The sequence below is a fragment of the Meleagris gallopavo genome, chromosome 21 (genome assembly GCF_905368555.1).
Source record: "Meleagris gallopavo chromosome 21, MGAL_WU_HG_1.1, whole genome shotgun sequence".
Lineage (NCBI taxonomy): Eukaryota > Metazoa > Chordata > Aves > Galliformes > Phasianidae > Meleagris > Meleagris gallopavo.
The window spans coordinates 6,600,136-6,621,250 of NC_139424.1; the positions used below are offsets into that span (position 1 = coordinate 6,600,136).

Sequence of the window (21,115 nt, forward strand, 5' to 3'; positions counted from 1 at the left end):
TAAGAGGCACTGCTCAGCTGTCACCCAGCAGATAGTATCTGCAGAAGTGTTTGAACTCAGAGCAGAAGAGCAGAAGGTCAGGTTCCTTTAGGATGCTCCTTCCTCCCAGCACCACCACTCATCACTTGGCTTTGGGCTCCCGGCAGCAATGGGGCAGATAGGCTGAGCATGCATGTATTTCTTACCTGTTTGCCTCAAGGAGAGCTGTGCTGTGAAACCCTTTTTGTCGTGGGGCTGGAAGCAGGAGTACAGCAGCTGCTGGGTTAAAGAGTTCCCCAGCAGATTTCTGTTCCAGTTTTGCAATTGCTGGAGAAAGAGTTATTTCACTTTGTATTAGGAAACTCTAGGGATGTCCGTGGGATAAGGGACAAAATGAGGTTTTCTGAGGATATAGGGAGGAGGAATGCGTGCTAAAGCAGCCTTGGTAATGTGGCAGTGCTCTGCATATGCAGCACGTGGCTGTGACCTGCTCTTTGGTCCTGTGTTCAGGTGTGCATCACAGGTGTGTACTGAGTAATCTCAAGAGCATTTCTGGTTCTGACAGAGCCCTGTGAGCCAAGTGTGTGCTCAGGTGTGAGCTAATTGCATGCTCCTGCCTGAATGCAGAAAACCCTGCAATTTATGCCTACTACGACACCTCACATCTCTGGTAAATGTTTTCTAACAGATTCAGCCTATGGGAAGTCTCATTTCTGAAAAAACCTGACAGACATCCCCCACTAGCGCACATGAATGGGATCCTCCTTGCAAAGAGCACACTGGTTCACATCTCAGCTTGCTGCTGGAGCTTCTCCTGGTGTGGAAGGACAGCTCTTTTGACCATGCTGCTGGGAGATCCTGTCTTACTTCATTTTTTTACCTCAGAGCTCACTCTTTTCTCTCCTTAGCCAGGGGACAGTGTCCTCCATCCTCGGTTTCAATAATGGATATTTCATGTCCTTGCAGACACAGGTGTCTCTGTTTCACCAGGACCTCATCTCTGTGCTACCGGGTAGTAAACAGCTCTCAATCTCAGTGGGGTTAAATCTGTTCCTCTCCCTTTGGTACTGCACCAGGTGGCATGTCCTGTATCTAAATGCAACTGGCTTGGCACTCACTGTGCATCTGGATGATTGTGAATGATCTCTTAACCACATCCACACACAGAATTTAGTTTCTAGTTTAAATTGTTTTCTTTTGGCAGGATGATGGAGTGGCTAGGCAGGCATTTTGACTGGTAAGGGCTCAAGTTCTTGTCACTCATGTGAACGCTTAAGTAATTACAAATTTAAACTGCTGTTTTGCCATCATGTGAAGGCTGAATGCAGGCTGTAATACTTAGCAGTGAGATACTAGGGCTCTGCAACACGGCTTCGTGCTATAACATGTTTCTTTATAAATATTTGGTGACTGAGGGAGAGAAAATGAAGCAGAGGAGCTGAACTGAGGTGGGGGCTTCCCCAGAGAATGACATGTCTGGAAAGCAGCAAAGGAAGGATATGGTGTTATTGCAGCTGCCAGCTTCCAGCCTGAGTGCTGGTGCTGGCAAGCAGCTGACAGGAGGGAGGAGATCAGCCTTTCACTCTGAAGGGTTGGTGCGTCAGGTTTCCCTGCAGAGCACGTGCAGATAACCGAGCTGCAAACACTGCTCTCTGCTCCAGCTCCAGTAGAGAGAGCTGGGAGAATGGGGCAGGTGTCTTGGAAGGGTTTATTTCTATCGCTTTTTGATTATAAAACAGAGAAATACGTCATTGCGAAGAACAAGAAGGTTGGGATTCTCTATCGAGTGGTGCAGCTCTCCATCCTGGCTTACCTCGTGGGGTAAGGATCACCCTCTATTAAATGTACTGCTGTGGTTGCATTTGCTTGCTGTGTTGTGATGAAGATTAATGTAAGATACTTTAGCTTACAGGGATTGCTTGCTATGGTGCATGATTTTAATACAGATAACTGTGTTTATTTATAACGCTGGGATTTTGTAATACCTAATAAACTCTTATCTGATTTTTCACTGGCTGGAGATTGCTGGATTCATCTCTACCTTCCAGATTAATGTATGATTAAAAATGGATCAAATGCCACCATGGCTCTATACTGCATTATTTACTCCTTTATTTCTGTATTTGATAGGAAAGGTGCCAAGCCTTAACAATTGACTTGTTAGAGACAAAATGCAGGGCCAAGGTTGCTGAGCCATGAGACAAACCAAGCTTGTCTGCATGAAATGTTTCAGTCTGAACGAGAGGGAACCAAGCAGAAAGTGACAGATGTATCTGCTGGAGTGAGCCGCAGCTGCTGGGATTGTGGAGGATGCAGCAGCATGCAAGTCAGCTGCCTTGCATTTATTTCTGAGCACGGTTGGCATGGAGATAGGCAGAGCACCTCTCAGAAGAGGTTCTGGAGGCAGTCACTGATATATAACAAACATGGCCGTTCTCCTTGCAGTGTGCAGGCTGAGATGTGGGGTCATCCAGCCTGTGTGATGCCTGGGCCTTTGCTTCCTGAGTTTCTGAGGCTTTCTAGAATGTGACTGATAAGTCTTTACCCTCTCCCTCTGAGCTTTGGAGTCCTCTCTCCTTTCTTTCGCCTCATGCTTTCACCGATTAAATATAGTATTTTGGCATTCCGGATTTATTTATAGGAAGGTGTAAGTTTCAGAGCTTCAGTTAGTGCGACAGTGATGCAGTCTCAATGCTCTGGTATGTATTAGCTGCTAAAGGAGGAGTTCTGTAGATAACATTGCTGAGACCACATCCAAGAGGGACAGTGCATGAGCAGTGACCGTGAATGTCCAGAGAACACCCAGGCCACACTGACTGTTTGCATTCATAGACATCTGCAGAGCTTGGGCACTGCCTGCAGCACGGTGCCTGCAGTGCCTCCTCTGTGGCTGGGGATGTACAGCTGGTCATGGAAGTGGTTGGCATTAGCCTGTGCCTGCCTGGCTGTGTACGGCTCCCTGTTCAGAGGCTGTCCAGCCTGTGATCATCAAACTCCTCTGGATTGTTCCTTGTGTGTAGCTGCCATTTCCTCACAGATTCACTGAAGAAAATTTAAGACTCTGCTTTTGAGCCCTTCTTGGGGAGAAAATACAGCGTTCTTGGAAAAACAGGGAAGGGGGACACTTCATAGGAGTGGAGAATGTTATTGCTCAGGTTTGGCACAAGTTGAAGGGGAAAAGCAGTGTGTGTGAATGCTGCTCAGCTCCTGAGATGGCTGCCTTTGCAGCCTTAGTGCAGTCCAGCTCTGTGCACTGCAAAAGGGAGCTGTGCCAGCAAATGCAGCCTATGTCCCTCTCCCAAATTCTTCCTGTAGGTAAGTGCAGAATGTATCAAGAAGTTCATTCTGAATTTAGGAGTCGTCCAGTAGTAACAGAGGCTTTGGTGTCATTCATGTGTTTTGATTTGTCCTTAAAGGTTCCTTGGCCTTGGTGTAAATCTCTGGCTAGACTGTTCCCTGATTCCACTCACTAACATTGCTGCCTGCTCTGCTCTTCCCAGGTGGGTGTTTGTTGTCAAGAAAGGCTATCAGGATACGGACACAGCCCTGCAGAGCTCTGTCATCACCAAGCTGAAAGGGGTGGCATTCACCAACACCTCGGAGCTGGGAGAGAGGCTGTGGGATGTTGCAGACTATGTCATCCCTCCACAGGTAGGAATCATGCCTCTGCTGTTGTGTCTGCCATTCAGGTAGAAGGGCATGTTCCAATCTGGTTGCTGGTGGAAAGGCTACAGTGATGTATCCAGGTCTTCCTGTGAGAAAACTACAGGTGGGCTACAAGATAGCAGTGCTGTGCCTCCTCTTATGTCCTTTCAGCAAATATATAAGGAGCCTTTCTTTCTTACAAAGGTCAATATTTGATAAACAGAGCCCTTCAGCAGCAGTCTGGTGGATTTCAGTGGGACTGCTCAGCTGAACCTCCTTTAGTGGGCTGGAGCAGGCATGCATGCATGGGGCAGCCCAGAGGAGGGAGGAGATGGAAATAAATGTGTTGCAATTTGAGTGACGAGACTTGCTTGAAATGGATCTGGCTAAACTTGCCTTGCTGCTTCCTTGGCTTAGACAAAGTGAGATGCAGAGTTGATGCTTTAAGGGGAAGATGCCAGCAGATGGGCCCGGTACTGTATTGGAAATTGCTCAGCTGTGCTTGCTAGGTGGTGTTTGTTTGTTTCTGCTTCCCTGCTAGCAGCTGGCATGTGTGCATGAAGGAACATGAGAGTAAATTCAGGGTTCTGGGCTGAAGTCTGCAAACTGAACAATTTGTACGTAAGACTTCACCTTCGTTCTGCAGTTCGCTCAGATCTATGGGTTTGTGTGCTGCATCTTCACCAGTTTTAATGCAAAGCCTCGCTGTCAGCTGTTGATCTCCAACCAATGTGTGCTGTGCAGCAGGAAGGCCAGGCAGCAGGCTTGTGCTGAAGCTGCATGGGAGCTGTGGGATCTTTCGCAGGTGGCCGGTTGTGCAAACCCAAAAATGAAATGGTGATGCCGACTTGGTATTTTAACTTGTCAGATGTTTCTCCTGTGACCGAAGTACTGGTCTCTTTATCATGTGTTGGCTTATTGGGAGTCATTGTAGTGTGGCACACTAGGTAAAGATAGCTAGCTTTGCTTCTGAGCCCCCTAATGTGGATGTTTGTACTGCGGCATCATGAATTCAGATGTGACTGGGCAATCAGGCTACAATATTGAATCCAGCATAATGGTAGTGATGTCAGACCTTGGGCTCACAGTAAAGCACAGGAACTTCCATAGGCTGTGAATGCAAATATGGATATGTCATGGAGCTTTGTTCTATGAGCTCAGGCTTGTAACAGCACAGCTGGGGCAGCCAGCCCAACCCTGCCTGAGAAAAGTTCTGCAGTGGGATGGAGCCTGTGATCCCTGGTCAAGCACTGTGTCCCTTATGGGGACAGAAGAATGGTAAGTGCTTGCTGAGTGGGCAGTGAGGCCAAGCTCAACAGTCCTGCTCACCAAATTAAGGCAGATTCTGAAGCAAAATGCCTTATACCACAGAGACCCACTAAGCTGTATGTCCTTCCACTCATAAGGAAGTTGTCTCATCAGACTTTTCATATATATATTTCACAAGATTCAAAACTGTATAACAGAAGCACCTTAATCTAGTGGATGATAACACCTTAACCTGGGAGAGCTGCAACTAGCTTTGCTTTCAGCCCTCACCTGCTTTTTTGTCACTAATGAAATCACTGCTCCTCTCTGTGTCAGAGCTGTGTGTGAGACTGGTAATATCCAAATTCAAGCAAACAAATACTGAAACAAACAGCTTTGCTGTATCCTACCTTGAAAAGCACCAGAAGAGGAGGTATTGTTACTGTTCTGCAGAGAACTTTTAACAGGTTCTCTAAAATAGGTTTGTCTAACACTTCTACCTTACTTTGTTTATTCTAGGGTGAAAACGTCTTCTTTGTCATGACAAATTTGATTGTGACCCCAAACCAGAGACAAACCACGTGTCCTGAGGTAGGAAGAACTGAGTCCTTTGGCTCCCAGACCCCTACAAAACTGGGGGTAAGACCTGGCAGAGGACGCAGCAGCGAACACGGGAAGGATAGAAGGCGAATGCTTTTTCTCTGTAGTGTACATCAGTTAGGAAAATTGGACTGATTACTTAGGTTCATCTCTCTTAATTTCCAGAGGCACTGATCGTATAGAGGTTTTAACTAAGGGTGTTGGATGTCTGCCTAGCTGGAGATGAGACTTGAATAGTGATTGGTCAGGGTCAGAAAAGGTCATGGGAAAACAACCTGGAGGTGATTCAGTTCTGTTATGGGCAAAGGAGACATTCTAAGAGGCTCCCTAAGAGGCTGAACATTCAGGTTTCCAGAATGTACCTTACATTTTTACATGATTACATGTAAATATTTGTTTACATGTCCTCCATGAAATCATGGTTCAGAATGGGCTGGAGCTTGGGAGACAAGGATGCTGGCATTCCAAGGAGTGTTGTTGGCACACAACAATGATTAATTTTCCTTCACAGAAACGTGGGGTAATCCAGGTTGTCAGCACAGCTTGATTGTTAAGGACACGGCTGTCCTCTAGTGGCTGTGTTAACCCAGCATGCTGCCAGGAATACGGTGATTTGGGGGCTCATACAACTTGCAGCTTAAATCAAATATACAATTATCTCTTACGGAGAAATATGATGGCCTTCTGCTTATTTTTGTTGAGTAGTGGAAGATGTTGTTTGCTTGGCTTCTTCCACAGCTTGTCCTTCTTTAGATTGAGCAGAGACCAAAAGCAAGACTTGATAGCTGAAGCATGTTGTTGCTGGTAATGTGACATAGCCAAGTTATTTGCACACTGCCTACATGCAGCCTACTCCAGCTGCATGTTTTCACTGATTACCATTCTTTAGAGGATTCAGTGAAATGCACGTAGCTCTGCTACTGTGTCGTGTCCTGCTACGGTTCTCACTCCTGTCCTCTTCTGCTTTACAGAGTGTAAACATTCCTGATGGCTTGTGTTATGAGGATGAAGACTGCCCTGCAGGGCAAGCAGTGGTGGCTGGTAATGGTAAGGAAAGAGATCCTCCTCCTGTACACCTTCTGGTAGAGGCTGGTTCCTTCAGAGATCAGCCTGATTACAACCCCGGAGATCTTTGACTTCAGACAGCAACAATCATTTTCGTTTCTTTAAGACAGCTGCCTTGTTTACAGCTCTCTGATGGCTGGGCAAAAAGCACCCCGGGCTGCTCAGAGCAGCAACAACAGAGGGGCTGTTCCAGCTAAGAGGGCTTTTCACAGCAGGGAGGAGGGCTTAGGGTGGCAGTGACAAGCATCTGATTTTCATTTACCCTGCAGGCAAGGAGAGGGAGCAGCTGCTCTGAGTGACCTTTTCTGTGCTGTCTGTGCTACAGGGGTTAAGACTGGCCGTTGTTTGAAAGACAGGGACAGCATCAGAGGTTCTTGTGAGGTATTGGCCTGGTGCCCAGTGGAGAAAAGATCCAAGCCCAAGTACGTGGCTGTCCTATGCTGTTTCCAAGCTTGAGCTGCTTGGCTTGTGTGTCATTCAGAGTGGTGTCTGGGTTGCCACTGCTTGTTTGCTTGCTTGATTACTGGCTATTTCAGAGCAGGAGGGAGCCTGCTTGGCCCCCAGCAGGACTGGCCCTCTGTTCACCTGCTTGGCTCACTGGCTATCCCAGGGCTGTGTCCAGCTGCCAGTGTCCGCCCTCACCTGCATGTTCCTCACTAACATCTTGCTGGCAGTGTGGGGAGCTGGGTCCAGTCGTGGCGGTGCAGGGTGTGGCTTCTGAAGCCCTATGCTCTGAGCAGCAGATTCACCCCGTGGAAGCAGCACAGGATAGTACTGAGCTGTTTCTTAAATGGCAATTTCAGTTAAACATGTGAGCAGAGTACAGATGTAAAACATGGAACAAACCCTTCTGTTCCAGGAAACCACTTCTCGCCAGTGCAGAAAACTTCACTGTTTTCATCAAGAACTCGATCCGCTTCCCCAAGTTTAAATTCTCCAAGTAAGTGCAGGTGCCCAGAGGTCCCTGTATCTTCTCCATCACAGAGCCAATAACCTTGTTTTGCTCCACTATCCTTCTCCTGCCTGTGGCTGGGGTGGGGAAATGAGTGTTTCCTCTTCTAAAGCATAGAGGGAGGCCTTTGGCTTGGGCTGGAGCATCTCAGGGAACAACTCAGATAAGGCTGTCACTAAATGTGGTCTGTGATAGCTCCTGCAGCATGGGTTGCAGTTGGGGGAGAGCTTCTAAGGCAATGGGTATGTTCTACAGCCAGTGCACAGTCAGGTTTCTGAGTTGCTTCTGCTCCCAAATATTCCTCTTCTGTATAAACGAAGATGTGGCCAAAGTTGAGAAAATACAAATTTGAAGAATTGTTTGCATTTGCTGCTGCAGCTCTTGCTCCATTAAGACAGAAGTAAGGAGAGTAGAAAGAAGTGTGGCTTTGCTGTTCTGACAGGCTCAGACAGACTGAAGAGTGCTGAAGAAATCTTTCATCTCCACAGCCTTGGGGTTGTAGGCTGTGTAGGCAAGCAGAGAGGGAGACAAGATCCTTTCTTCTCTTCCCCACATGTAGGATGAATGTGCTGGCCACCAACAATGAGTCCTACCTAAAGACCTGCCACTACAGCACGGAGCATCCCTACTGCCCCATCTTCCTTCTGGGGAACATCGTCAGATGGGCTGGGAATGACTTTCAGAAAATGGCTTTGGAGGTAGGAGTACCCTTTGAGCTTGTGTTTCTCCAGCTGCCTGTACTGCTTGCTGGGTGGCTGAGGAGAGCCACTGGTGACTGCTCAGGGATCTTTTTCCCATCCAGAGTCAGGGAAAAATGGAGATGCCATTTCTTAAAATCGTGCTGGTTCCATTTATCCTGTCCCAGGGGAATGGGAGCCAGGAAAACTTTTCTTTTCTGAAAGAATTGGAAGGGCCAGTTTTCTGTTATTTAGTGCTTACCCCCTGAAATGTTACAGCTACTTAATGAAAACAGGATGAGAAGCCTCTTCCTAGGACACCAGACTAGAGTTGTGTGTTAAGTAATGTGCTTATTATTATAAAAATGAACTTAGCCCATCCAGAAGCATTTGACCAGAAATGTATCTGTTCTTGTCCCTGGGGAAATCTCGCTCAAGGATTGGACAAAGCTGAAACAGACTAATTGATCTAAGCTTAAACTCACACTCTCTCTCTCTTTCATTAAGGGTGGTGTGATAGGAATTCAGATTGAATGGAACTGTGATCTTGATAAAGCCCCTTCTGAATGTAATCCCCACTATTCTTTTAGCCGTCTGGATAACAAGTTTGCAGAAAAATCTGTCTCTTCTGGATACAACTTCAGGTAAGTAGAAAGGAGAAGCACATCAGTTATGACTTCTGGCAGTCCCTTCATAATTGGTGTTACCCACTGCTCATCTGCCTGACTCCCAGTCAATTAATTGCAGACAAGATCCATAGGTTCTGGCTGTACAATCTCTATTGCAGTATGTTTTCTTTCCATACTCCATGTGGCAATGAGAAAGGAATGTCCAAAGAAATTGTAACTGCTATAACTGTGGGTAGACACTTCCCAATCTGAGTGGTTTTCTGCTACCATCAGCTAAGAAACACCATCCTGAGAAGGGTCTGACTTGATTGCCACTTGGAGATACACTTTACAGCTAAAGCTGTTTTTGATAGGAGGAATAGATCCATTGGCACAGAGGGGTGAACTCAGATGGGTTCTTGTGTGTGGGGGCAGATGATGGAGTTAAAATTGGTATTGTTCCATTTCAGGTTTGCTAAATATTACCGGGATGCTGAAGGGATTGAGTACCGGACACTCTTTAAAGCATATGGAATCCGTTTTGATGTGATGGTGAATGGCAAGGTGAGGTTTCAGGCCAGAATATTTGCTAGCCTGGAGAAGAAGCAGGGAGACATTTCTCAGTGAAAAAAGCAGGTTTGGGATAAGAACAGCCTGTCTGGCTTCTTGTAGGAAAGAGGGCTTGCCATTCACCCTGCATAATAAGGGAGATGACCAGGAGTGTGGAGGAGGTAAAGGTCAGCAGTCTGCACCTCTTATACCTAAAAACAGTCTCGTATAAAGTCCAGCAAATGTAAAGATGCTCCCCAGACTTGTTTAGCATGTCTGCACTAGCAAAGAAGCCTAATCCAGGGATGATGCAAGCTCAGAAATGCAGCCAATGAGCAGTTGGATTTGAGATGAACAGACCTTTAACTCTGATGACTGTTCACTGCAAATCCTTCTATGGTTATGCCTGCCTTTTGCTAACAGAACACACCCATAAGCACCAGCAGCTTCCCACAAAACACACCCACGAGCACCAGTAGCTTCCCCTCTCTAATACCAAAACCTGACGTTTGTTTCTTGGATTGTTTTCAATGAATACTTCATGACTTGTTTTTCTTTTAGGCAGGGAAATTTAACATCATTCCCACTGTCATCAATATCGGTTCAGGGCTGGCTCTCATGGGAGCGGTAAGTCGAGGTGTTTTCTTAAAGTAACATATTGGGACGCAGAGCTGCCAGTTAGCTGCTCTGAGGATAAAAAGGGACAATTTAATTATCTTCTCCAGCAGGATTTTTACTACTTTGGCTGCTCAGTGAGGTGTGTGTCTGTGTCCTGTCTTGAAGGCATCTGTTAATGTACCTTGTAGTCTAAATACCCCTAATATTACATGGTACATGAAAGAAAATGCAGCTTCTACAAGTTATTTTTCTTTAATTTTCATTACAAATTAAATCTGAACATTTCCTTTTCTACTTTAAAGATGAAACATGGTAGTGAAAAAAAAGAACTCTGAACTGTGTTTGTTGATTACAGTGCTACCATGGTGAAGGCAAACACAGTTAAGTCTGATGTACTCAAGTACTGCACCCTGATGACTCTGAAATACTGCAGGCACTGTTTTTCTCCATGCCTGCCTTCCAGTTCCAGTTATGCATTATCTCTGAGATATTCCAGCATTTAGTAGCTCACCTGTAAGCTCTGGCTATATGATGCCTTTTTCAACACAAGCAATTGAAGAGAAGGTTAAGGCAGGAATTAAAGCATTTGTATAACAGCAGATCTAAACTGTCACTTCTTGTTAAAGTGTTCCTCAAATGCAGCGCAAAGACCACAACATCTAAGCAGCTATGGAGAAAAAAATACCTGAAAGAGAACTTGGAGCAAGCAAGGATGAGTAACTGCAGGCTGAGCAGGATAGCCAGGAGGAGAGCTTGTCAAGTGTATAGGCTGGAAGAGTTTGGAGGCAGGGACTGTGGTGGCCACTGGGAGAGGGAGATTTGTTCCTTGTTAGTGGCCATGACAAATTCTTTCTGTTTTGCAGGGAGCTTTCTTTTGTGACCTGGTGCTGCTCTATCTGATTAAAAAGAGTAACTTTTATCGAGGCAAAAAGTATGAGGAAGTAAAGTAAGTACCCGTGGCTTTTGTGTTTAAATGTAATGGCTTTATGACTAATAGAAATAGGAGATTGTAGAATGCAATAAACATTAATGGCAAACAGAGTCTAATTCCAGGAAATTACATTCCTCCAAATGAGTTTAGCCAAGTTACTCCCTCACTCTGCAATTCATCACTGCAATTAGCTAGGGATAAAAGGAAGTTGCTGAGTCATGGTAGGTCTATAAATGGCTTTGCACAGTCAGTCCATAATGATTGCAGACGGAACTGGGCTGGCTCCAAGGTCTCTAGAGTCTCATGAAACTGAGAACTGGAGCTTTAGCTTTGATGACTTTTGTGGTAACGGGGGACAGGCTGGCTGGAAACATCCTCCTCACATTGTCTCCTGAAATGGAAATAGCCTGCTTGCTTTTTCTGTCATCTTTGCTTGTTTCCTCAGGTCCAGTTCCAGGAAGTCATTAAATAGCCCTACTCTGAATGGGAATCAGAGCCCAGACCAACTTGGTGGGCTCTAGACATGATGATGGGTCTGTCAACTGGAATCACGTTCCAGGAAAACTACACAGGTGTGAAATGACACTGGGACTGGGAGGTGGAGCTACCCAGATCAGATCTACCATCTATTATTGGGATTTCCAGAGGAAAAATGTCCTTTAAAGAACACCCTATTTTCCCTGAGATGTTCTCTGATATCTTGAGCTTGCAACACCTGTGTTCATCACTATGGATTTATAGAAGGATTTTGTAAGAGGAAAAAGAAGGCACCAAATGAAAGTTTTTATATCTCTTGATAGATCTATCTGTGCTACCATTATTCTGTGGCTATGCTTTGCTTCCAAGTGCAAAAGAGAAGTGTTGTGAAACACCACTGACATTTTCAGGAGGGTCGTGGCCAACAGTTAACTCGTCTCCTGCTCCGCCAGCTTGCAGCCACAGCTCCCAACTCTCGCTTTTCTTATTTGCAAGATTAGATATAAAGCAGCAGGACTGCTCTCGTCAGGAAGTGCAACGAAATGCAGCACTGCAGAACTGCAGCAACTGTGTCCAGAAGAAAGTGGTTTATCATCCTGTACTGCCCAATTACTCTTATTGCCCTGTTTTTGTTGTAACCATCAGAGCTAGGAGCAGTGCTCCTCCAGGGAAAGCCTTTACAACTGCTGCAACAAGGTGCTCTGCTCATCTCTCCTGGGAACGTCCGCAGCAGAGCCTGCCACAGCTCTGAGTGGAGAACCAGTTTCAGCCACGGCTGGCTCCCAGCTACCTCATCTGCTACACAGATTCTCCATTTATACCCAAATAACCAGTATTTCAGAGGACAGAAAAGATGACAGCACGCAGAGGAGTATTTTATGGACAGGGAGAGTATTAGTAATATTAGTAGTGCTGTGGAGATTGAAAAGCAAAACTCTGTCAGGTCAAACAGACTTTGCTGGGTTCTTCCAAATGTAACAACAGAAGGAAAAAGTAGAAGACAGACGTCCACTGTTCTAACATTTCAGTATCTTCCAAGAACCATAGGTGCTTTGTTGTTTCTCAAGAGAAAACTAAGTCACTGCAACCCACTTTGTGAACCAAGTGGGGATGCAATTACTCTAAGAGGAGGAAAATGCTTACAAAATAATGTTATTTTCTTTTAAAGCCTGGATTTGCTTGAGCTGACAGGAACTGACTCACTAAGGCGGTAGGTGAATGTTCCTCTCTTTGAAATATTAGTCCTTTCACAACATTTAAAGGCCTCCTGCTGCAGTGTCCTTGCTAGGACAGTTGTAGAGAGGATGGCATTGCAGGTAGCTGCTGTGATCTGCTGTTACACACAGATGGAATCAGAATGCAACACCTACCTCTGCTTTAATTTCACAAAAGCGTTTGTTCTGAGCAATGTTTTTTTTTGTCTAAATGAAAACTCACCTTTGCTAGAAGTGGCAAACTTCCAATTCAGTCATTAATAGCAAGCCCCACCCAGTCCAGTCTGCTCTCTCTGCTCCAGCTTCTGGGCAGATGCGAGTAAATATCAACTAGTCAAACATTTAGCTAGAAAATGGAATTAAACACTGGAGTGACAGTAATTTAGGATAAGCTATGTACACTTGGTGCTGTATTTACACTGAAATTCTTTGACCCAGAACTCTTGACAGATATGCAGCACCCTGCATATAATGGATAGACAACACTAGCCAGGCCTACTGGAACTACTATGCCAACGAAAAAACACAGAGCTTTTTCTATCAGGGCCTAGTTCTATTTAAATAGTTTCTAGATGGTAAAACATGTAGTAAACCCCACACGTCATCAGGCCAAGGCACAACTCAGAGACCAGATAGTTCACCATAACATGTAAAGCTGGCTGTGCCCACCTGAAGCTAATGCTTCAACTTGACAGAATGATGTCCTTCTTAGACAACCAAAGCTTCTTCCTGAATTTAAGTCTTCATGGGCTTCAGCATCCCCAAAGCTCACTAGAATATCTCCCTTAGTTACAACATTCATTTGCAGTTAATAACAACTGCATTAATAAAACATAAACAGCTTTCCTCTCAGGATCTTGTTTGATATTTTTTTTGTATATGAAGTACAGCAATAAGGTTTGTCACTTTGGAGCAGTGCTCTGTTAAAACTCTGCTGTAAAACACATTTTTTTTAGGTTGCACGTGCCAGTTTCCTTTGTGATACACACTTATGCAAAACAATTCAATTAAGAGTTTAGAATGTATTTCAATAGTACAGGTGTCTAACCATACTAATTAATGTGCAAAAAGCAGCAGATGGCATGAAAAAGCATACTAGTGAGGTAGTTAAAGCCTTGACTCTTTTTTCTTCCTGTCAACGGTTTACGGGCTGGTTCGGCCCGGTTCCGTGACTAGAAGGGCGGAGGGATCCGCGGATCCGCGCCCCCGAAAAAAAAAAGAAAATAAGGGATCCCGAAATAATTGAAAACAGTGGCAACAATCTGAGGTAAAACAAAGTAATTTACTAAATATGGTATCAACAGAATTTTATAAGGAGAGAGAATGTGAAATTGATGGTGGATCGGCCTTACCACAACGCTGAGATGAGAAGCGCAGGCAGAGAAGCGCAGGCGAGAAGCGCAGGCAGAGAAGCGCAAGCGAAGCAGCGCAGGCAGAGAAGCGCAAGCGAAGCAGCGCAGGCAGAGAAGAGAGCATCAGGTGACCTTGCCGGGAGTTATATCTCCTCGCTGACCGCAAAGCCCCCTGGGGAAACGTAGCTGCTCTTCTCCGCTGGACAGGCACCCGGAACTTGAGCATCAGCAGTCAAACCCCCAGTACATTGCATGATGTTATGATGTGGAATACCGATAATGAAAAATCATGAAACCATGACATTCCACCCCTTATTCCACATCACTACATCATGCTTAATATAGACAAACAAAATATAAACACACGCACTAGGAATTACTGACTGTACTCCCTCAACATCAAGTTCCCTTGCGGTATACATTGAACATCCCCGTTTTCCTGCATCACCCACCAAGTGGACCCAGGTCCCTGGGCAAAAACAGTTCCACGAAGAGGTTTGTCCTTCTCAGAGGCTGGAATAACCCAAACTGCCTTTCCCAACATATTCTTTACATGTACAACAGGGACTTTATCTCCCTCTACGGTATGTAGGGAGCTGGACTGGGTTGGACCACCACGATTGATAGATCCTCTGGTATTGACTAACCAGGTGGCTTCTGCCAAATGCTTCTCCCAGTGCTTAAATGTACCGCCTCCCATTGCTTTCAGCATAGTTTTTAACAACCCATTGTATCGTTCAATCTTACCTGAGGCCGGTGCATGGTAGGGAATATGGTAAATCCACTCAATACCATGACCTTTAGCCCAGGTACCTACAAGAGAATTTTTAAAATGAGTCCCATTATCTGACTCAATTCTTTCTGGGGTACCATGTCGCCACAGGACTTGTGTCTCAAGACCTAGTATGGTATTTCGGGCGGTAGCGTGGGGTACTGCATAGGTTTCAAGCCACCCAGTTGTTGCCTCCACCATGGTGAGCACATAACGCTTACCATTACGAGATCGTGGCAAGGTGATATAATCAACCTGCCATGCCTCCCCATATTTGTACTTTTGCCATCGCCCTTCCTCCCAGAGAGGTTTCATTCTCTTGGCTTGTTTAATTGTGGCACACGTGTCACAGTCATGAATGATTTGCGCAATAGCATCCATAGTTAAATCCACCCCTCGGTCTCTAGCCCACTTATATGTCGCATCTCTCCCTTGATGGCCTGAGGTCTCATGGGCCCATCGGGCTAGAAATAATTCACCCTTGTTCTGCCAGTCCAGATCTATTTGGGCCACCTCAATTCTGGCAGCTCTGTCTACCTGATGGTTATTTTGCTGCTCTTCAGTAGCCCTATTCTTGGGCACATGGGCATCTACGTGACGCACCTTTATAACCATATTCTTTATTCGGGCAGCAATATCTTTCCACAGGTCAGCAGCCCAAATAGGTTTACCCTTTCTTTGCCAGTTGTTTTGCTCCCACTGCTGTAACCACCCCCATAGAGCATTTGCCACCATCCACGAGTCAGTGTAAACATAAAGCATTGGCCACCTCTCCCGTTCAGCAACATCCAAGGCCAGTTGGACAGCCTTTACCTCTGCAAATTGGCTCGATTCTCCTTTTCCTTCAGTGGCCTCTGCAACTTGTCGTGTGGGGCTCCACACAGCGGCTTTCCATCTGCGGTGTTTCCCCACAATACAACACGATCCATCTGTGAATAGGGCATATGTCTTCTCATTTTCGGGTAGTTCATTATATGGTGGGGCCTCTTTAGCACGTGATATCTCTTCTGCTGGCGGTGTTCCAAACTTTTTGCCTTCAGGCCAGTCCATGATCACCTCTAGGATTCCTGGACGGTTGAGATTCCCCATCCGCGCTCGCTGCGTAATCAGCGCAATCCACTTACTCCAAGTGGCATCAGTAGCATGATGGGTGGAGGGACCCTTTCCCTTGAACATCCAGTTCAGCACTGGCAGTCGAGGTGCCAGAAGGAGCTGTGTTTCTGTACCGATTACTTCGGAAGCAGCCCGAACCCCCTCATACGCGGCTAAGATCTCCTTCTCAGTTGGAGTGTAGCACTCTTCAGACCCTCTGTACGCCCGACTCCAGAATCCCAGGGGTCGGCCTCGGGTCTCTCCTGAGGCTCTTTGCCACAAACTCCAAGTGGGACCTTTCTCTCCAGCAGCAGTGTAGAGGATGTTCTTCGCATCCTGTTCCATCCGTACTGGCCCCAGGGCCACGGCACGGGCTATCTCTTGTTTAATCTGCTCAAAAGCCTGCTGCTGCTCAGGACCCCACATAAAATCATTCTTCTTCCGTGTCACCTGATAAAGGGGGCTTACAATGAGGCTGTAGTTTGGAACATGCATTCTCCAAAAACCCACTACACCCAGGAACGATTGTGTCTCTTTCTTATTAGTGGGTGGAGACATGGCACTGATTTTGTTGATCACATCTGTTGGGATGTGACGACGGCCATCTTGCCACTTTATACCTAGGAACTGAATTTCCTGGGCAGGCCCTTTCACTTTGCTTCGCTTAATAGCGAAACCAGCACGCAGAAGGATCTGGATTATTTGCTCTCCTTTCTCAAAAACTTCCTTTGCTGTGTTGCCCCACACGATGATGTCATCAATATACTGTAAGTGCTCAGGAGCACCTCCCTGTTCCAGTGCAGCTTGGATCAATCCATGGCAAATGGTTGGGCTATGTTTCCACCCCTGGGGCAAACGATTCCAGGTATACTGAATGCCCCTCCAGGTGAAAGCAAACTGTGGCCTAGATTCTTTGGTCAAAGGAATGGAGAAAAAGGCGTTAGCAATATCAATGGTGGCGTACCATTTGGCTGCCTTTGACTCCAATTCATATTGGAGTTCTAACATATCTGGCACAGCAGCACTCAATGGGGGTGTGACTTCATTCAGGCCACGGTAGTCCACCGTCAGCCTCCATTCTCCACTGGCTTTACGCACTGGCCATATGGGGCTGTTAAAAGGTGAGTGAGTCTTGCTAATCACTCCCTGATTCTCTAGTTGGTGAATCAGCTTCTGAATGGGGAGCAAGGAATCCCTGTTGGTGCGGTACTGCCGTCTGTGCACCGTTTTTGTAGCAATCGGTACTTGTTGCTCTTTCACTCGTAGCAACCCCACGGCAGATGGATCTTCTGACAGGCCAGGCAAAATAGACAACTGCTTAACACCTTCTGTGTCTACAGCAGCTATTCCAAAGGCCCATCGATACCCTTTGGGATCCTTAAAATATCCCCTTCTGAGGTAATCAATACCAAGTATGCATGGAGCCCCTGGGCCAGTCACAATAGGGTGCTTTTGCCAGTCTTTACCAGTGAGGCTGATTTCGGCCTCCAACATAGTCAGCTCTTGGGAACCTCCAGTCACCCCATGAATATAAATTGATTTTGTCCCTTGGTGACTCGAGGGCATTAGAGTGCACTGTGCACCAGTATCCACCAGGGCCTTATATTTTCGTGATTCTGATGTGCCAGGCCATCTAATCCACACAGTCCAATAAACTCTATTATCCCTTTCCCCCCCCTGGCTGGGGGCAGGGCCCCTCTATTTGTTACCTTCATTGTCTGCAGCAACTGGAGCAATCACCTTTTTGGAGAAGTTCACCTTGGTGGTTGATTTGTCTTGTAACTCTCTTACCCGTGCTTGAAGTACAGGAGTAGGTTGTTTATGCCACTCCTTCATATCTTCTCCGTGGTCACGTAGGTAATGCCACAAGGCAAAACGTGATGTGGTCTTACTGTTGTCACTTGCTCGAGCAGGAGAACGTCTTCTTTTGATGGCTGAGACATTAGATGCCACCGGCTGGGAGGAAATCAAGTTGATGAGCCCCTCCAATAGGCTGTTTTGGGAATTCTGGTCCCCATTTGATGTATCCGTTACCTCCATGGATTTATCAGCTTCAGGCACAGTTGATAGTTTGTCTATTATATCTTCTTGTTTGTTTTCCATTCTGTCCAGCTTTTCAGCTACCTTTGTAATGGCTGAAACACAAGCTCGCAGAGGGCTTAAATGTAACTCAAAGTCTTGAAGTTTATTAACCAATTCACTTATAAGGGGTCTTCTTTCCCCTCTGCCATACATTGCTGCAAATGTGCTGGCGTACCTTTCTGGTGCGGTCTTTGTGAATGTACGCCACATGTTTGGTGTACACCTGACTCTCTCGGGATCATGCTCTTGGTCTGGCTCGTCAGGAATGAAATCGGGGCTATGTAGCATTTCCACCACAGCATATTCTCTTAAATAACAGATGCCTTCTTCCATATCAGCCCATTTCTTTTTCTCAGGCATCAGATCATCTTTGAAGGGGTATCTTTCTTTTACAGCTAACAACATCCGCTTCCAGAGGGTAAAGGCCTGGTTCTGGCATGTACTAATACCTCTGTCAATGGCTGAGTCCCTGGCAATGCCACCCAGTTGGCGAGCTTCTCTACTATCCAGCCACACACTGTTGGCCCCATTGTCCCAACATCGAAGTAACCAAGTGGCAATAGGCTCATTTGGGTGACGTGAAAAGTCTTTTCTCAGACTTCGAATTTCATTCATTTTCAGAGATCGATCAACAATAGTAACGATATCTTGCTCACCTCTTACTCTTTCGGGACTTCTTGTTGCCCTCATTGGCGCCGGTGACCGTGGTCTTACTGAGGGCCCCTCCCCTGGACTTAGGGGTGCTTCTTGTGGATCTTGGAGCCACTCCTCTGGACCTCTCTCCTCTTCTTTCTTCTCTTCTAACTGAGTCGAGATTCGTTTCATTTTCCGTCCTCTTACAGGGGCAAGTGACATCAATTGTGGTGCTTCTTGTAGTTGATCAGGTTGGTCAGTTCCAATGCTCTCATCCTCCAGTTCAGCTCGGAGCCTGTCTCGTTCGATTATGAGAGTATCTAGCTCAGATTGGAGGGTGTCTTGTTGAGATTGAAGACTGTTGAGTTTGGATTGCAGGGAGTCTCTCTCAATTCGGAGGGCATCTCTCTCAGATTGGAGGCTGTTTCTCTCGACCAGGAGACTCTCTCGCTCATTTTGCACTGTTTCCCTGAGACTCTCCTTTTCAATTTCACAAACTCTCTCCCTCTCCAGGATAGTATTGAATAAGGCCCGGTAAGCATTAGCCAGGCCCCAAATAATTTGGGCCTCCTCAGATCTTCCTGAGCCGCGACATTCCTGTCTCAAATATCTGTTTAAATTTTCAGGGTCTTTCAGGTGTTCTGGAGTAAAGTTCCATGACACCGAAGATTTCCATCTCTCTAAAGTCTCACCCAGGCCTCTCCACATTCCCTGCCACTCAGTATTTACTGGTTTTGGGGCAGACTTCCTCAAAATATAATAAATACTAATAATAAGTGAAATGGTGAGCAGTACATTCACAGAGATTAATAACGTGATCAGGTGAGCATTGAAAATCCGCATAAAGAATTCAAAGGAGAGGCTGGAAACCTGCTTAAAAATCCCCAACCCTGTAAAATTAGCAGCTCCCTCTGGAATGGTATGCCACATAATATGCAGATGCCACATAGTTATTTCCATCCATGTTTTCAATTGGCTATATATACCTATTGCTCCATAGAGCAAAGTGGTGAACTTAATTAAGGCCCAGTATGTTTTTAGCATTAAGAAAGAAGAGACAGTGGCATGCAGCCCCTTAAAAGGCAGTTTCAGTAGAGAAAGCATTTTTTCTCTTTTTTTTTTTTTTTTTCTTTTACAGAAACAAGATAGCAAGGCTCAAAGTTTACAAATATCCTAGAGTATTGGCCGTCCGCCTGGACTTTTCAAGGTCACGCTTTCAGACAGTACTGGTGAAACAGATAAACTTTCCCAATGAAGCTGTCTGAGAGCGGAGAGAGAGATTTGTTCAAAAAGCTAAAAAGCAACTGTTGCCCGCATTCTCCACCAAGAATGTCAACGGTTTACGGGCTGGTTCGGCCCGGTTCCGTGACTAGAAGGGCGGAGGGATCCGCGGATCCGCGCCCCCGAAAAAAAAAAAGAAAATAAGGGACCCCGAAATAATTGAAAACAGTGGCAACAATCTGAGGTAAAACAAAGTAATTTACTAAATATGGTATCAACAGAATTTTATAAGGAGAGAGAATGTGAAATTGATGGTGGATCGGCCTTACCACAACGCTGAGATGAGAAGCGCAGGCAGAGAAGCGCAGGCGAGAAGCGCAGGCAGAGAAGCGCAAGCGAAGCAGCGCAGGCAGAGAAGCGCAAGCGAAGCAGCGCAGGCAGAGAAGAGAGCATCAGGTGACCTTGCCGGGAGTTATATCTCCTCGCTGACCGCAAAGCCCCCTGGGGAAACGTAGCTGCTCTTCTCCGCTGGACAGGCACCCGGAACTTGAGCATCAGCAGTCAAACCCCCAGTACATTGCATGATGTTATGATGTGGAATACCGATAATGAAAAATCATGAAACCATGACACTTCCCCAAAAAGAAACATGACTTAGGCAATGCTGACAAACCCCCCTTTTGTACAACCCTGTGTTTTGCCAGAACTCAGTTTTTCTGTAAACTATTTTTGAATACAGAACCTAATGTTGTAAAATCTTTGTATAACAAACAGGTAATATTTTATAGTGTTCTGGTGAAGTGATGACCGACCCAAAGACCAGACAGCCAGATGGCACAAGGTGTGGTTGTAGAATATGTGATAAAACCCTGTCGCTGTACAAGAATTTGCTTGCTGCTTTCAGATGAAAGGCACTAAACAGCGTTTGCACAAGCAGCTCCAGAGCAAAGTGACTTAACTGCTTTAGAGGGTGATCGAAAGTTCCTTTCAGATTCTCTCAGACACAGAGTACCGCAACAACTGTAACAGCTGCAGAAAATGCCAATGGCTGTAACAAGTGGGTTCACTACAGACTGGGTTGCAGGTAATTAGACATTGAGTGTATTTGGGTGTCTGTGTTTCATTGGACACAATGGTATTTAAACAGTGATTGACTTGGAAGAGCATTACTTATTGACTTTTGTACATGCAGTGAGGAGTATCTGTGACAATGTCATTTATTTATAGCGTGAACATACAGCAACTGTGGAAGTTAACATTTGCACTAGCATTTCAAATACATTTCTGTACCAAACCTTTGCGTACGTTTAATTACATGCTACTGTGAAATACTTCCTCGTGTCAGTGGCTTATTTTTATAGTGCTCTGTTTGCATGTAGGGCAGGCAGCAACAGGCAGTA

At 45.8% G+C, this 21,115-nt stretch overlaps 1 protein-coding gene across 2 annotated transcripts; it reads left to right on the forward strand.

Annotated features, from left to right (window-relative positions):
* Positions 1 to 784: 784 nt before the first annotated feature.
* P2RX5 (purinergic receptor P2X 5) lies at positions 785 to 21,046 on the forward strand. Of its 2 annotated transcripts, none has more exons than XM_010722083.4 (12): positions 785 to 1,800; positions 3,480 to 3,630; positions 5,392 to 5,511; positions 6,444 to 6,519; positions 6,863 to 6,959; positions 7,397 to 7,477; positions 8,049 to 8,187; positions 8,674 to 8,810; positions 9,245 to 9,338; positions 9,885 to 9,950; positions 10,805 to 10,887; positions 11,318 to 21,046. In XM_010722083.4, the coding sequence occupies exons 1-12, from the start codon at positions 1,664 to 1,666 to the stop codon at positions 11,391 to 11,393; spliced, it is 1,257 nt and encodes a 418-aa protein (XP_010720385.1). In that variant the 5' UTR covers positions 785 to 1,663; the 3' UTR covers positions 11,394 to 21,046. The 2 variants fall into 2 exon arrangements, with proteins under 2 accessions (XP_010720385.1, XP_003211850.1); XM_003211802.5 differs by having other exon boundaries at positions 815 to 1,800; positions 5,392 to 5,463.
* Positions 21,047 to 21,115: the final 69 nt, after the last annotated feature.